This window comes from Pollachius pollachius, assembly GCF_949987615.1.
Source record: "Pollachius pollachius genome assembly, chromosome: 3".
NCBI lineage: Eukaryota > Metazoa > Chordata > Actinopteri > Gadiformes > Gadidae > Pollachius > Pollachius pollachius.
Window position 1 is genome coordinate 48,735,895 of NC_136936.1, and position 14,989 is coordinate 48,750,883.

The window sequence follows — 14,989 nt, forward strand, 5'->3', positions numbered from 1 at the left end:
GAAAAAACAATCCGCGTTGGGGACGTGGAGAACCGGGACCAAAGATGGCGTCCCCTCCAAACTTCCACTACTTTGGACACTCATCAGTGTACTTTTGTGCTCATACTGGATCACGTACAACTAATACATGTCGGTGGCCGGGAAGTCAGCTCATTGGTGATCCAAATGGGTCTATGCGAGATGGGCAGCTGCCGCTGGGTTGATTGTAATTATCCTGGTTTTTGGACACGAACCTCTTCACACCTCAGCTGTGCCGTGTCCTGGCTCCTGGACCTCTGTCTTCAAGTCGCATGAGACGTCACGCATCGTGTGCAAATTAGTATCGCGAGGCGAGGGGCATCCCGTTGTTTCAGAACTGGGTAATTACACCTATTTTTTATGGAGATAAAAGTTCCAAAAGTCTTTCAACTTTTGCCGGAAAATAACGTTTTATTTGGAATGAACACACTTAGTATGACGAATGTTTTATTTAATGCAATTTTATTACAGGGGAAATATATGTGTAGAAATGTAGGTCATGTATTCATATTTAAGGGATATTTTGTTTATTGATGAAAATAATCAAAACAAAAACACAGCCTTTCAGTAAGCATATAAATAAAATGGTCTTAAAAAATAAATACAACATGTAAGGTATAAGTATACAGGCTCTTCAGATGATCCAGCTTAATGTGTTTTCTGGTACTTGCTCTGCATCCACACCCTGTGCATAACTATTTTCTTCCCCCTGTTCACTTGAAGTCGTCTATCCTCCAAATTCTGAAGCTCTTCCAAACCGGCATTCGTAAATAGACTATGAACTTCATCTGTGAAAACAATCTGCATTATTACTTTTGTACAATGAATAAATAATATATTTTGGTTAAACATAACTATTGCACAAGTTTATGAAAAGAGTTTACAAACCTCTTGTAAAGAAGTAAACACAAGTGCCATCTCCACGGGTGTAGAAATTATCTGCCAAACATTGTCCTGAACATACAAGAACCAGCGTGTAGATAAACGATTATAGTCACAGGGAACTGAATGTGTTAAAATAGAGTATAGCGCACATATGATTATCAAAGCAAGACCATTTTATTGTTCTATACACACCAACCTTTTTTAAACCTGAGTTGAGAAAGATCATATCTGCCATAATCCCGGAATAGAAATACACCTCCAGGTTTCAGGTAGGTGGTCAGTCGATTCACTACTGCCTGCAGTCTGTCAATGATAGAAATACACCTGGAAATAATCTATCATCATATGGTACAAACACCAGTCTATCCATTATTGTATAATGACATTTATTATTTAAAAGTCCATCACTGTAAACTTCTTTCAATTGCACACAAAGCAAATACAATCTGTAAATGAAATAGTTTCTCAACACAGGTCATGATTAATAATATGCATTGTGAACATGCATTCAGTCACTATTGCACGTGTGTGTGTGTGTGTGTGTGTGTGTGTGTGTGTGTGTGTGTGTGTGTGTGTGTGTGTGTGTGTGTGTGTGTGTGTGTGTGTGTGTGTGTGTGTGAATAAATGCTCATAACAGTGATGATGGTAGAGAGATTTGACTACCAATGACTTCTTCCAGGTGTATTGTTTGGACCTACCTGGCTGGATGGATGGAAGAGAGCACGAACACCGCCATGACTACATCCAGACTCTGCAGAGGAACGGGGAAGGACGCTTCCTCCTCACAGAGGTCATGGACGAAGGCATGACACACGGATTGATCATAGTCTGGATGCTCCTAACAGAGAAGGGAGATGGAGATTAATGTGTAAGGCATCCTGGAGTCGCCCTGGAGATCATTGATTTCTAACTCAAAAGCCCATTTGAGAGGCCACTTGACCATTATTAAACATGCTGTATGTGTGATCATTGGAATTTTCCCATAAATTGATCTGGTGGGTTTACATTTTATTTTATGCTCAAATATATATTCTCTGTTAGTAATGAAATGCAGAATAGGTTAAAGACAATGTTTTATGGCAATGACAATTTATTTTGCATGGAATTTGCTGGATTTGGGGATGTCTTAACAATGTCTTACCATGACCAGTTGAATAGCATGAGGGGAAAAGTCACAACAGTATACGAACGCACCCGTTTCCCTGCAAATAGAAGCAGAAGCCAACCCTGATTCAACATTCCCACATTATTACATTTATTCATCAAACAGATGAATTAGCTGGTTGAAAACGTAAATCCTCGTCAATATTTGTTCTACTTTCTATTAATTTGGTTTGGTTGCAGGCCAAACCTTACATCTTACAAGTTCTTGTAAGATGAATCTGTTAGGGCTGTCCAACTGACCAATGGAAAGAGTTTAGAGGCATCGGTCGTGAAACAAGCATTTGTAGAATATAATAAAACTACAGTGGGTTATGCTAAGGGGACCTCAAATATACTTACTTAATGGATTTTACAAGGGGAAACGCACTGTTACCAACTCCACATCCAACCTGTAAAGAGAGAACAGCACAGTTCATCGATCATATCGTCAATCAAGTGAACACGTTTATTGTCATTTTGAAAATACTATAATTCTAGCAATAAACCGTTTAAACCTCCAATATCCGGAAATCTGCATGTTGTCCAGGAAAGGAAGTCACTAACGTCTCTTCACCGTGTGCAGCCTGAGCATCCACAGAGGTTGGGCACACAGGACTGTCTGCATCTCTGTGCCGTGGTGGGGGATCTGAGCTGTGATCCTGGTAGGTCTCTGAGGTTGTGCCAGAGCTCGAGTTCTCAGCTTGGCTCACGTCTGCCAAAGGGCTTCTGAGCCTCAAAGGAAGCAGTTCTGGAAACTCTTGGAACAACCACCGGCGATCTTTGAAGAACTTGTTGCGGTGAGTCTCATAAAAGCGGTCCCAGTATCCACAAGCTTCCGTGTCAAACTTACCTGCACGAGGGAGAGATAGAACAAACTTGTATTCTAACTTACCCACTTGTCACTGTGTAATCTGGTAACGATGTCAGGGGATGTTTGCCATTGTGCTGCTATCAGCCTTGTCTTGCAAAAGAGGTGCATAACCCCATTGCCTAAATAAATAAAGGTTGGATAAAAATAACATTGACATGCCTTGTTCTGCTAAAGGAATGTGTACGCTGGAGTTGTCCTCTGCTTTCTCACGTGCCCTTTCCTTCTCCTCCTCCGTCCACTGAACATGATCCCTAAAACACATGGGGTGCGGTGAGCAATGAACATCCTATTACTATATATTTTAGGCTGTTGAAACATGAACATCAAATACATGATCAGTTATACATGTACATTAAACACATTACATACACTTCTGCTTTTGTTTTTGTTGATAAAATAATGGCAAATGTTTCTTCTTATTATTACATGGGACACCACAAGTACTTATATACGCTTAATATCTCTGCAAGTATAATGGACGCCACTCCTTCTACTGACCACATGTTGTGTTGGAATATGTCCTCAGGGTTGGTCAGCAGTCTGGCTCCCAGTGGAGCCGAGGGTCCTCTTGCTGTGCTCTGCAAACGCATGCATAACTTGCACACATATTTAGCCACAGAGCAAAGATATAAGCTCTTATATGTATGCATGTTTCCTGCCAAGCTTTGGAAAGGTAACACACACACACACACACACACACACTCACACACACACACACACACACACGCACACACACACACACACACACACACACACAGTAAGTAAAAAAAAGTCAACAATATGCAATAGTGATGAAATGACCACACTTTAGACAGCAAGTATGAATGGATCAACCGGACATCCTACGGACATTGTTGCTTCATTCACGTATTTTAACTTCAATTAAACAGGGAGATTGCTTACTTGGAAAACCGGCGTTTTTTAGAACCTACTTGCACATTTGGGTCAAGCTTGTTCGAGAAAAATGAAATAAGACCGGATATTTGCTGTGCGCCTTCAAAGTAAATGACTTCTCCGTTCAGAAGGAAACACTGCACCCATTAATTTACTAAAACTACAGAAAATGTAAGAAATTCACCAGGCCGTTTTATGCTCTACAATTAAAGTCAATCATTTATGGGAAAAAATAAACCGAATAACCTCATAAACAAAAACGAACTTCCAACAGCTTTTACTTTGAAACTATGAAGTAAGGATATCCTTTTGTTTTGATATGGATGTTTGGTGCCGTAAACTTCACACATGTTTCGAATGTTGTAGCTTAACATTAGCTCCAGAGGTTACAAATTGTGTGATCTTAGTTGCAATCAGTTGTTATTTACGTATTTTTTTATGGGGTGTATATTATTGAGCTACGATCCTCAAACAAAGGAGTCAACAGCAAACTTACTATGGTAGCGTCAACGTCCGATCACTGAGGTATCATAGATCTCCATCGGTCGAATAAAGGTTAACTAGGCATGCCTAGTGTAACGATCATCGACATTGTTCATCCCTTGAGTGTGTTGTGAGCGAGTTACACGCACAGCGCCACCTAGCGATGACCTTTCCGCGTAGAAAGAGACAAACCAACACCACTTGCATGCTGGCAAGGAGGTCGAGAGGAATTCGTGATTATGGAAACATCCTGAGGGCAAATATGAGGATGTTAAGGGCCATCGTCTTGCAGGTGAATGCCAGTACATTGTCTTTCATGAACACGGGATTTCAGTATCTGATGATTTGAAGTTTATCTGAAAACAACGTTTTGGTTTGTATGAATAATAGGAAGACAGGAACTTCATTAAAGTCTGGAGCAAGACTTCAAAATCCACGATTGCCTATGACAGTGGAAAAATCTATTTTGAAAACTACCAGAGTTGCTACAGTTGGTATGTTTTGTTTTTACACCGTTGCTAATTTATATTTGAGATGATGATGGAAATAACACTTTATCCCTACACCAAACCCAATAGTTGAAATGTATGTTGTTTTCAGCATTGATACACATCCTCAGCTCTTTTACAAGTTGCCTCAGCGGAGCAAATCTGAGAAAATAGAGGATGCCTTACAATGCTCAAGCCCACTTGTAAGTGAACCTCCAACACTTGTCATTATTACAGCACCTATTCTGAAATGCTTTGCTGTTTGCACTATGAACTTTACCTCGCATGCCCTTTCCCAACAGGAGAAATCATTGTCCGCTCCTTCTGACCAGAAACCATGCCTAGTGACCCTAACTGCCAATAACTGGCTCTACCGCTTATCAGCTGAAACTGGAGAGACGCTCCAGGGAGTTTACCTCTCTCCCAACCCCAAGTTCAAGTAAATGATTACATTTTCTGGCCCCTTTATTTTATCTTTTACGACACAATGTGTCAAACGTCATGTTTTTTTTTGTTTTCCAGGTACCTTCTGTGGGATGAATATCAAGACAGATTTTATGTCAAGTCTATCCAAAACAAAGTGGCATCTTTTGCACGACAGGTAAAATGAATAATCATAACTGAATGAATACATAATATAGATTGTGGAAACTATGTTGCATGCTTCAACATGACCGCCATTGCATTATTTCTTTATTTAACATTGTCATTTTGAACATAAAATAAATGTAGTTGTTTCTCCCTCTGAATGTTACAGGCAGGCATAACTCAGAATACTGTGATGCACCTGGCCATCTTTAATGTGTTCCCCTTGGAAATTGTGGGAATGTTGGAGATCAATAAAACGGTATGCAAGCTTGTTTTACCCTTACGGTCCTTGCCTCTTCTAGGTGTGAGGGGAGTTGACCATTTTTATTAAATTGACTCACTTAGGTATTTCTAACTCAAAATAACTTGTTTTGAATTTAGAATGTATCCTTCTCCTACAATGCACTTCTACCTCTAATAATGAGAGGTAAAAATAACCTAAAGATGAACATGCTACCAACCTTGTGTTTTGTATTAATAACCTAAAGATGAACTATCTGCTCACCTTGTGTTCTGACTTCTAAACTAATAATAACCTAAAGATGAACTAGCTAATACCTTGTTTTTTTAATCCTCAAGCTACTCTGTAGGTTGGGCAGCTTTGTTACATTTGCGTCAATACTGATTACCTCACCTGTTTGTCACTGTGAATAAAAGTAATAAAAGTAAATAAAAGTGTCAGCTAAGTCTCCTGACAGAATGTCATTTGAATGCAGGCCTGTGAAACCCGGTGAGCTTATAATTACAATAATAAACAGTAAATGCCCTTGACTCAGTGACTTAATCTCTTTAGGTGTTTGGGAACAGCGTTACTGATGTTGTGCTAACGCAAGGCACACTGGCCATTTCTCACAGCACCAAATCAGTGAAGCTGTACAGCTTTGACCGGATCCTCAGTGAGGTATTCTTCATCTTGTTGATTTATTTCACATCATTACAAAAACAAAGGCAGCTCCTCAGATATTCCTCGTGTAGCTCTTCTCAAAGCCCCCTTATATGTACCCCCCCCACCACCACCACCACCACCACCACCACCACCACCTTACAGTTCATGACCAAGAGGCTGGCACTGGGCCAGGCCAGCCCGTTCCACGAGGGCAGAACCGTGGGAGACGCTCCCTACGGAATCCCCGTGAACATTGTCATCAAGGGTAGGACATCCCCTCTCTCTATCTGGAGGGAGGAACTACACGCCTTGTGTTGTTCCGAGGAATAAATAAATATGTGAATGTATATATGAATATTTATTGTATGTTGTGCGTCCTTGCACTTAATGTACACACTTATTGTATGTTGTATGTCCTTTCACTTAAAAATAGTACTTAGCATTGTGTAGCGTCTTATCCTAGCTATCGTTGTTGTGTACAGGGAAGGGGTTAACCTAGAGATTGTTAGTGCTTGGCACTTGTTTCTATGAACATCCTTACTGTACCGACAGCGATAAATAGTTTTAACTTTCTTCTGACAAATGTACTTTGTAAGTCGCTTTGGATGAAAACGTCTGCTAAATGCCCTAAATGTAAATGTAAATGTATGTTATAATTAATTCCTCGAAACAACACACTTTAACCTTGTGTTGTTTCGAGGAATAAATAAATATATGTATATATCATTATTATATGTCTCAGATTGTCCACCAGTGCTGTTCGAAGTGTCGTGCTCTGGCCATAACGTGCAGATCGGCGGCCATCCCTGGCACTACATATACACACCGGCCCACAAGAAGCACAGAGGAACCTATCACATCTGCTCCCTGGCAGAAGGCATTCTGGTACTAACAACCGATTGTGGCTCTTGTACATATAATTAAGTGTTTTCATAATGTATACTTATTTACTATAGGTACAGTCCCTGTAATTGTTACTTTTATGCACTGCCAATGTCTGATTGGGAGCCACTGATGTTTTTGACAGCTATTGTTCTCAGCTGTTGCCACCAGTACGGCTGCTAAGGTTCTCTAGGCACTTGACATAAGCTTTACTTCATGGCCTCAGGAGCATATTGGGCCTTTTTGCAATGTGTTTGTTTTTGCCCTCATGGTTTTTCTTGACACATAACTGCTTATCTTTTTTTGGGGGGAATTTACTGTTTCATCATCACACCAGCCATCTGTCAAACCACATCAATGTTTATCCATCGTGCTATTTATAGTGCTTTAGTTTGTTCATGAATGGGTTTATTCTTGCAAAACGATAGGCAAAGAACGGCATTCAAGACATGGACTGCTGCTCTCTGGAGACTGATTTAATATATCTACACCCTGATGAGTCGGGGCGGATCATTCACGTTGGACCAAACACCGTAAAGTGAGTAGGCATGCGGGACTTGGAGTGAGATGCATCATTAAGACACATTATTCAGTACTGCCCAATACATTGTTTAGAAGGCCTTTATTTAAGTTTGTGTTTAATGTATTTTGGACCTTCCTCAAGAATGCTGAGGTGTGTGAGTGGCCTGAAGAGTGACTCACCGTCAGAGGTGGTGGAGGATTTCTCCATCACGACCTGTCGCAACAATGTGAGTGTAACGCACGTTCACAGTCTCTCCCACATGGAAGAGTGCACACCAACAATACTCTCTCATGTTGCGATGTATTTTTTAGCATCCTGATTGTTTCAAATGCATTCAATAGTTACACCAATGTGTAAATTTTCTGACTTGGGACTTTTTCACATCTATACGGGAAGTCCTTTACATAAAGTTGTGTCCTATCTGTTTTTACAACGTCATAAACATTTGCAACGCATCTCACGAGGCGCTGGACGAGAATGTCATGGCTCCGGTTCTTGGCTCCCACCCGGAACGTTCTGGGTTCGATCCCCAATGTACGCAGACTAGCTGTCAGCATCCCCCGGCCGGATGCAGAACACCTGTGCCTGAATTGGCTCTAGCTTTCTGCTGAATGACTGAATGAGGCCTCATGGACGTTCCTGGAGAGTGCTCACTCAGATGTCCTCCCCCTCACATGGTTAACAGCCTCTCCTTCTCCCCTGGACCAGGTGGTTCCCCGGGTCACCGTCACCTCCTCAGGTCGAACGGTCCAGCGGATCAGTCAGCAGCTCGACGACGACCCAGATCAGGAGGTACCAAGAGAATCACTAGCAATATCCAGTCGCCTGTGCATGTTAGAAAAAGTCACTTTACCAGACAAAGGTACAATTACAATGTCCTGAATTGAGAGGGAAACACGCTTACACATTTTTCTGTGGGCTGGAACGGATGAGAAGTAAACACTGTTGGTTTGCGTAGACCTTCCGCACGGTGGAGTATGAGGACGAGGTGGATCTTCTGGCTCTGGTGGTCACCGACGGAGAAGAGGGCGAAGGAAGGGCACGCGTGAAGCTGCACGACAACAGCAGTGGAGCGCTGCTGAAAACCATTCCCCTGGAACAGACCTGGGATGTGGTGAGAGGCCAGAGTTCATCCTATGGAAAGCAGAGGATCTTGTGTCTTGGGATTGTACTTGCTAAACCCTTCACTCTTTTTTTTTTCTTTTTTTATTATTACAGACATACCGGAATGAGGTGTGTTTTGACAAGGAGACGATTGTCCATATTGAAGAAAGGAACAACGGCTTTCACTGCCATGTCTACAAACTCCAAACCGAAGCAAAATAATGCTGTGACCTTCAGAGAGTTTACCAATGCTGGAAATATTTTTGTACTGTATTTTTTTATACCATTGAAGAATTAATAAAGAACGGTTTTCTTTATCCACTCTCCCTTACTGTGGCTGGTGTCATTATTGTAACGGAACACTCATGGCTTCTTGGCATCCTCCCGTTGAGGAAATTCCTCCTTTAAAAAACGGCCAACTCTTGTAAGAAAAGCCAATAGAGGGAGTTGTGTTGGTTTTTATGTAAAACAAACACAACGAATTTTATTTATTTTTATATCTTTCTTTATTTGACCATGCAGGTTTGTTTTTTTTTTTTTTTTACTAAACGTGGCATTGGCAACAACTTGTTTAGCGTTGCTTAGGTCATGTGACCAAAGTCCTGCCTCTTGAGTAACCTCTTGACATATTTCTCCACTCCGGAGAGCGTTCTTCAAGTCATTTCCCCCTCACTGCGTCAACGTTCACCGATGGCGATTGAAGATTATAAACAATTCGTATTCGCTTTCTTAGCCGCCGTTTCTTTCGGTCTGATCTCTATCATATTTGTGTTGACCTGGGTACTCCACTACAGAGAAGGGTTGGCGTGGGATGGAGGACCAGCGGAGTTCAACTGGCACCCGGTTCTGATCGTCGTGGGATTCGTGTTCCTGCAGGGAATCGGTACGCGAGTTTTCCGTAGGCTAGAGTTCAGTTCGCTAATAAGCAATGTGAACGCTTTTTCTTAGTTTTAGCTTGTGTATGCTAAATAACCCATGCAACGACTTATGTGAAGTTTCAGTTAACGTTTTATATCTGTATTACGATTTTCAAATGAAAACATTCGAAAGTGATAAACTTCAGACAGCGATAAATTGTTGTTTCTCTATCTTCTGAGAAATGTACCTATTGTAATTCGCTTTGGATAAAAGCGTCTGCTAAATGCCCAAAATGTAAATGTAAACAATTTATAGTAACACACGCACACACACACACACGCACACTTGTTGCTGTTAATGCTATAACATTCATTCGTATGTGTGTGCTAATGTTGGATGTTGTTCCTTTCAGCTATTATTGTGTATCGACTGCCATGGACTTGGAAATGCAGCAAACTGATCATGAAGTTAGCCCATGCAGGCCTTCATCTGCTGGCTTTCATACTGGCCGTGATCGCGTTTGTAGCAGTATTTGACTTTCATAACGCTGCCAAGATTCCAAATATGTACAGTCTACACAGCTGGTTGGGACTATCTGCTCTACTACTGTACTCCTTGCAGGTACAAATATTTGACATGTTAAAAGAAGCTAAGCTTACGTTTAACTAACGTTATAGTTAGTTAAATTGCTAAAGCATTGTAAAGCCTAGTGGCGTGTGTACGTGTTCCTTTATGCTGATACAATTCTGTCCATGTGTGGGGAAAGACTAACACAGCTGAAATTGCCAAGTGTAGGATATGGTTAAGTTTAGATATCAGGTTGATGCATAAGTTTAGGTATTAAGTTAGGGTTGTTTCTGTATTGGGTTAGAGATGGATAAGTCTAGGTATTAGGTTAGAGGTGGTTAAGTTGAGATATTGCATTTGAGATGTTTAGGTATCAGGTTAGAGATGGTGAAGTTTAGATATTAAGAGAGATCGTAAGGTTTAGATATCAGGTTAGAGATGGTTACGTTTAGGTATTAGGTTAGAGATGGGCTTAGCCTCTAGTGGTGAGTACGCAAATGTCAGCTGTGGCAGTTAAGTCTATCCCAAATTTGTGTGGCTTGTGTATGAAATGCATCCTAAAATGCATTACTGTCTTTTTTACACCAGCTCGTTCTGGGACTAGGTATATACCTCATCCCTGTTGCACCTGTGCAATGGAGAGCGGCGTTCATGCCCCTTCACGTCTACAGCGGGCTGTTCATCTTCACGGCCGTCATTTCCACCGCCCTCATGGGCCTTACGGAGAAACTCATCTTCGCCCTGTAAGGAACGCAACAAAAACAAAATGGAGGCTCTCCTTCCAAACATCCGTTTTATACACAAACATGAACGCAATGTTTAGAATAACAATGACTTGGGGATCTAAAGAAGAGCCCCAGTGGCTCATCCCGGGTAGAGCGTGTATCATTAAGGAAACGGTCCTGATCGCGTCGACCCGGGTTTGATCCCTGCCCGGGGTCCTTTGCTGCATGTCATCCCCTCTATCTCCCATACCTTCCTGTCTATCTCACTCTATCTTAAAGCCAGTCCCTCCAGAAAAATGCGGCGTTTTTTTGTGATTGTTGCGGCCAAAAATCCTTGATTATGCGGCACGTTTTCTTAAAAAATGTGATGAAATATGCGGCATATTTATGCGATGAAATTGCGGGAACTTGCAAAAATTGCCGGAACTTGCGAAAAAATGCGGGAACTTGCGAAAATGCAGCTTTCCGATGACGTTCACGTCGCGTAATTACGTCACTTCATAACGTTCTCATGGCAACAGGGGGAAATGGCTGCTCTTGTGTGAAGTGAACGCAACATTTTTAAACTTTCTGCTAAGATATATGTGACTTTTTTGCAACGAAAATGCGGGTATTATGAAATCATGCAAGCCCCGCATATTTTGCGCGGAAATCGGCAATTTATGCGGTGAAAGTGCGGCATATTTGAAAAAATGCGGCCCCTGCATGAATATGCAGACTTTGGCCGATTATGAGTTGAATTATGCGAGCGTTTTTCTGGAGGGACTGTCAAGCACAACAAGGCAAAAAAAAGAAAAGGGGAAGTAACATTCTAGTAAAAAAACTTTTAAAAAAAGAATAACAATGACATTTCATTTTCCTTTTAAAGGAACAACCCCAAGTATAAGGACTCGCCCCCCGAGGGCACGTTCGTGAACGTCCTGGGCCTCCTCCTCGTGGCGTTCGGGGCGCTCATCCTGTGGATCGCCACGCGACCGCACTGGAAGCGGCCCAGCGAGCAGAACCTGCTCTCCCTGCTGTCCTCCTCCGAGGACCCCGCCCGGGGCCGGGCGGCCGCCGCGCCGCCGCAGCCCGCGGAAGGTCTCGCCGGCGAGGGGGCAGAAGAGCTGCGGAGGAGGAGTACTAAGCAAAGTGATATGGAGGATTGAGAAGTGGCTTGGAAGTCAGTTCATTCACTGTGATTCACGAGCGATTTGGATGATTGAGAAGTGGCTTGGAAGTCAGTTCGTTCACTGTGATTGAACTGACTTCCAAGCCACTTCTCAAGCATTCAAATCACTCTTGAATCACAAGTGATTTGAATGCTTGAGAAGTGGCTTGGAAGTCAGTTCATTCACTGTGATTCACAAGTGATTTGAATGCTTGAGAAGTAGCTTTGAAGTCAGTTCGTTCACTGTGATTCACAAGCGATATGGAATGCTTGAGAAGTAGCTTTGAAGTCAGTTCATTCACTGTGATTCACAAGTGATTTGGATGATTGAGAAGTAGGTTTGAAGTCAGTTCATTCACTGTGATTCACAAGTGATATTGAATGCTTGAGAAGTAGCTTTGAAGTCAGTTCATTCACTGTGATTCACAAGTGATTTGAATGCTTGAGAAGTAGCTTTGAAGTCAGTTCATTCACTGTGATTCACAAGTGATATGGATGATTGAGAAGTGGCTTAGAAGTCAATTCATTCACTGTTATTCACAAGTGATTTGGATGAATGGGAATTGGTTTCGAAGTGACCCAAGCATTCACTGTGATTCCCAAAGGCGTTACTACTGATTACGATTCTGATTGTCTCGATATATGACTCATTACTTGCAGTGGCAGGTTTCTTACAATGGGCCTTTGTTCCACTCCATGTAGGAACCCTGCTTCTTAGTAGAACCTAGAGTTATTTATTCTTATTTAGAAACAACTAACAATTATATATTGTAATATAATTGATCTTATGCCATTTTCTTGACTCATGCTATTGGAATATCCTAACTGAAAAGTTGTTTCCAGCTTTTTTCCTGAGTTTTTTTTAATAATATTATTTTTTACAAATAACATGTAATGCAAACAATAAAGTATTACAGTTTTCTATTGAATCGCTCAGTATTTGCCATGGAATGAGTGGCCTATACCACTTTCTCACACATTCAAATAAGCAAATTATTTATAGGCAACCCTGGATTTTGAACACACCACCTTTATTGTTAGATTCCATTTCAAATATGTATACAATATAAGTATCATGTGGTTTTAGTCATTTAGACGAGATGAATACTGTAGCAGCAAGCATAGACCCAGAATGCATTATCTGGGAAGTTGAATTGTCTCCGCTGAGCCTCCGTAGCGACGCAATTGGCCACTTGGCTGTTTCAGGAAAAGGGACGCCGTTGTGTCAATTCACAAACCTAATCCAATTTCCAAAGGTTCGTTCAACATCTTCAACATCTTCTCATAAATTGTCTTCGCACTAGCGATGCTACTGTCCGGTTAATGTCACTAAATGGCGTCATCGTTCAAATAAGCAAAATTCACGCTTAGCTTAGCATAACAACACGGTCGTTAATAGCTTCGGGTCTCCCTGCTAAGCAGCACTCGGCTCTATTGTTAATTAAAACATTCTGCCTAGCGCATTAATATTGCATTATGGATCAGGTTGTTTGATTGGGATGAGTCTAGCTCTCAGGGTATAACATGTACAACGTGTACAGTAACGTGTGAGCAGCAGCAGCGGCCTTGTCAAGTCGCTGCTCGGATCACCATCTCTGTGTTAAACACAATGGGGTTGGATTGTCACTGCGGAACAGCAGACATCCTCAATAACGTTACGTGTCACGTCTTTTATAAAGCTGATGGTGTTATAGATCGTATGTAATGCATGTGTGTTCGCGAGTGATCCACCACCAACGGCTGGGTGGGGCTTCAGCTGGGCCGCCTTGTGGACGCTTCGCTGTCTGCCATGGCGCTGTGATTGTGCATCGTGACATGTTTGTGTCCCCTATGATGTCATTGAATGTAAATATAAGCGACAGGTGTAAGGCATTACGCATCTCTTAATGATATGTCTTGGAAATCATTTTGTATGTCGTTGTATTTTTTTTGGCCGACTTGTGGACGCTTTGCTGTCAGCCATGGCGCTGTGACTGCATCATGACACGTTTAATACATTTAGCCAGCATGAACTACACGGCAGATTTCACACACACACACACACACACACACACACACACACACACACACACACACACACACACACACACACACACACACACACACACAGCATAAACACGTCCGGTACAAGCCACGTAAGTAGATATGACTGAGAGTGTCTTGCTCGTTAGACACCGATAGATGCAAAGCCTCAACGTCGGCTATTGGTGCCAGTCTTGTAGAATCTGTGCAACATCAGCAGATATATGTGTGTGTGTGTGTGTGTGTGTGGCAGATGGGTGTGTGAGAGTGTTTGCGCGTTGTTCAGCACTCCGATTTAAACAAATGCTTGGACGCTAGAGTGTGTTTTAACCTCGTTAACATATGTAAATATTGTTTTACATGCAAACATTTCGTTAACATTATGCTAATCAATCACCTTTTTTTATGTGCTTTCCATGTGGTGTTTGTGTTCAGCTCTGCCATCATGTCAGACAAAAGTGAGCTGAAAGCGGAGCTGGAAAGGAAGAAACGAAAGTTGGCTCAGATCCGGGAGGAGAAGAGAATCAAGGAGGAAGAGCGCAAGAAAGAGGTAGAGGAGCAATGTTTTGGAAACGCGTAAACGTTTGTTGCATTGTACTACTATTACTTATACTAGTATTAACGATAATGCATACATGAGACATTTAATGTAAAGATTGGCCTGTCGTTCAATTGTGAATGGGGGCCTACTGATTCTTGTACTGATAACCGCTTTGATCGAAGACAAATCGATGACCTTTCTGTCGTCCATCCTGTAGCTGTACTTTGTGTAGTGATACCATAACTTCAAACTGCTCTTGGTGTTGGAATCAGCCGTGTACTACTCCCAATCCCACATGAAATTATTAATTGTAGACTTTGGATTTGATGAGAATATATAATAATGCAAAGGCAGTAAGATT

The 14,989-nt window shown here is 41.8% G+C and overlaps 4 protein-coding genes across 4 annotated transcripts in view; 3 read left to right on the top strand and 1 right to left on the bottom strand.

Moving 5' to 3' along the window:
* Positions 1-581: 581 nt before the first annotated feature.
* Positions 582-3,868, bottom strand: mettl8 (methyltransferase 8, methylcytidine). Its single transcript, XM_079732484.1, has 10 exons — positions 3,821-3,868; positions 3,416-3,580; positions 3,077-3,168; positions 2,562-2,896; positions 2,407-2,456; positions 2,045-2,105; positions 1,602-1,741; positions 1,100-1,206; positions 907-972; positions 582-806 (listed from the first exon to the last, which is right to left on the bottom strand). The coding sequence occupies exons 2-10, from the start codon at positions 3,565-3,567 to the stop codon at positions 667-669; spliced, it is 1,143 nt and encodes a 380-aa protein (XP_079588610.1). The 5' UTR covers positions 3,568-3,580; positions 3,821-3,868; the 3' UTR covers positions 582-666.
* Positions 3,869-4,138: 270 nt separating this feature from the next.
* dcaf17 (ddb1 and cul4 associated factor 17) lies at positions 4,139-9,020 on the top strand. Its single transcript, XM_079732481.1, has 14 exons — positions 4,139-4,586; positions 4,685-4,788; positions 4,895-4,985; positions 5,085-5,221; positions 5,305-5,383; positions 5,540-5,629; positions 6,164-6,271; positions 6,419-6,521; positions 6,999-7,141; positions 7,567-7,676; positions 7,803-7,887; positions 8,370-8,453; positions 8,620-8,775; positions 8,880-9,020. Exons 1-14 carry the CDS (start codon positions 4,458-4,460, stop codon positions 8,985-8,987), a joined length of 1,527 nt encoding a protein of 508 aa, XP_079588607.1. The 5' UTR covers positions 4,139-4,457; the 3' UTR covers positions 8,988-9,020.
* Positions 9,021-9,422: 402 nt separating this feature from the next.
* cybrd1 (cytochrome b reductase 1) lies at positions 9,423-12,957 on the top strand. The gene is made up of 4 exons (XM_079732490.1): positions 9,423-9,648; positions 10,036-10,244; positions 10,779-10,933; positions 11,784-12,957. The coding sequence occupies exons 1-4, from the start codon at positions 9,456-9,458 to the stop codon at positions 12,061-12,063; spliced, it is 837 nt and encodes a 278-aa protein (XP_079588616.1). The 5' UTR covers positions 9,423-9,455; the 3' UTR covers positions 12,064-12,957.
* A 278-nt stretch (positions 12,958-13,235) lies between these two features.
* Positions 13,236-14,989, top strand: part of dync1i2a (dynein, cytoplasmic 1, intermediate chain 2a) — a 23,116-nt gene continuing 21,362 nt past the window's right edge. The window contains 2 exon segments of the mRNA XM_079732491.1: positions 13,236-13,321; positions 14,523-14,637. Coding sequence (XP_079588617.1) covers positions 14,533-14,637 — 105 coding nt within the window. The 5' untranslated portion in view covers positions 13,236-13,321; positions 14,523-14,532.

Coding starts and splice junctions, on each gene's coding strand:
- mettl8 (XM_079732484.1), bottom strand. CDS start 3,567: ATGCATACATATAAGAGCTTATATCTTTGCTCTGTGGCTAAATATGTG. Junction 2,106..2,406: donor CCCCTTGTAAAATCCATTAA/GTAAGTATATTT, acceptor TTCTATTTGCAG/GGAAACGGGTGCGTTCGTAT. Junction 1,207..1,601: donor TCTTCCATCCATCCAGCCAG/GTAGGTCCAAAC, acceptor TATCATTGACAG/ACTGCAGGCAGTAGTGAATC.
- dcaf17 (XM_079732481.1), top strand. CDS start 4,458: ATGACCTTTCCGCGTAGAAAGAGACAAACCAACACCACTTGCATGCTG. Junction 5,384..5,539: donor TGGCATCTTTTGCACGACAG/GTAAAATGAATA, acceptor TGAATGTTACAG/GCAGGCATAACTCAGAATAC. Junction 5,630..6,163: donor TGTTGGAGATCAATAAAACG/GTATGCAAGCTT, acceptor TAATCTCTTTAG/GTGTTTGGGAACAGCGTTAC.
- cybrd1 (XM_079732490.1), top strand. CDS start 9,456: ATGGCGATTGAAGATTATAAACAATTCGTATTCGCTTTCTTAGCCGCC. Junction 9,649..10,035: donor CGTGTTCCTGCAGGGAATCG/GTACGCGAGTTT, acceptor TGTTCCTTTCAG/CTATTATTGTGTATCGACTG. Junction 10,934..11,783: donor GAGAAACTCATCTTCGCCCT/GTAAGGAACGCA, acceptor TTCCTTTTAAAG/GAACAACCCCAAGTATAAGG.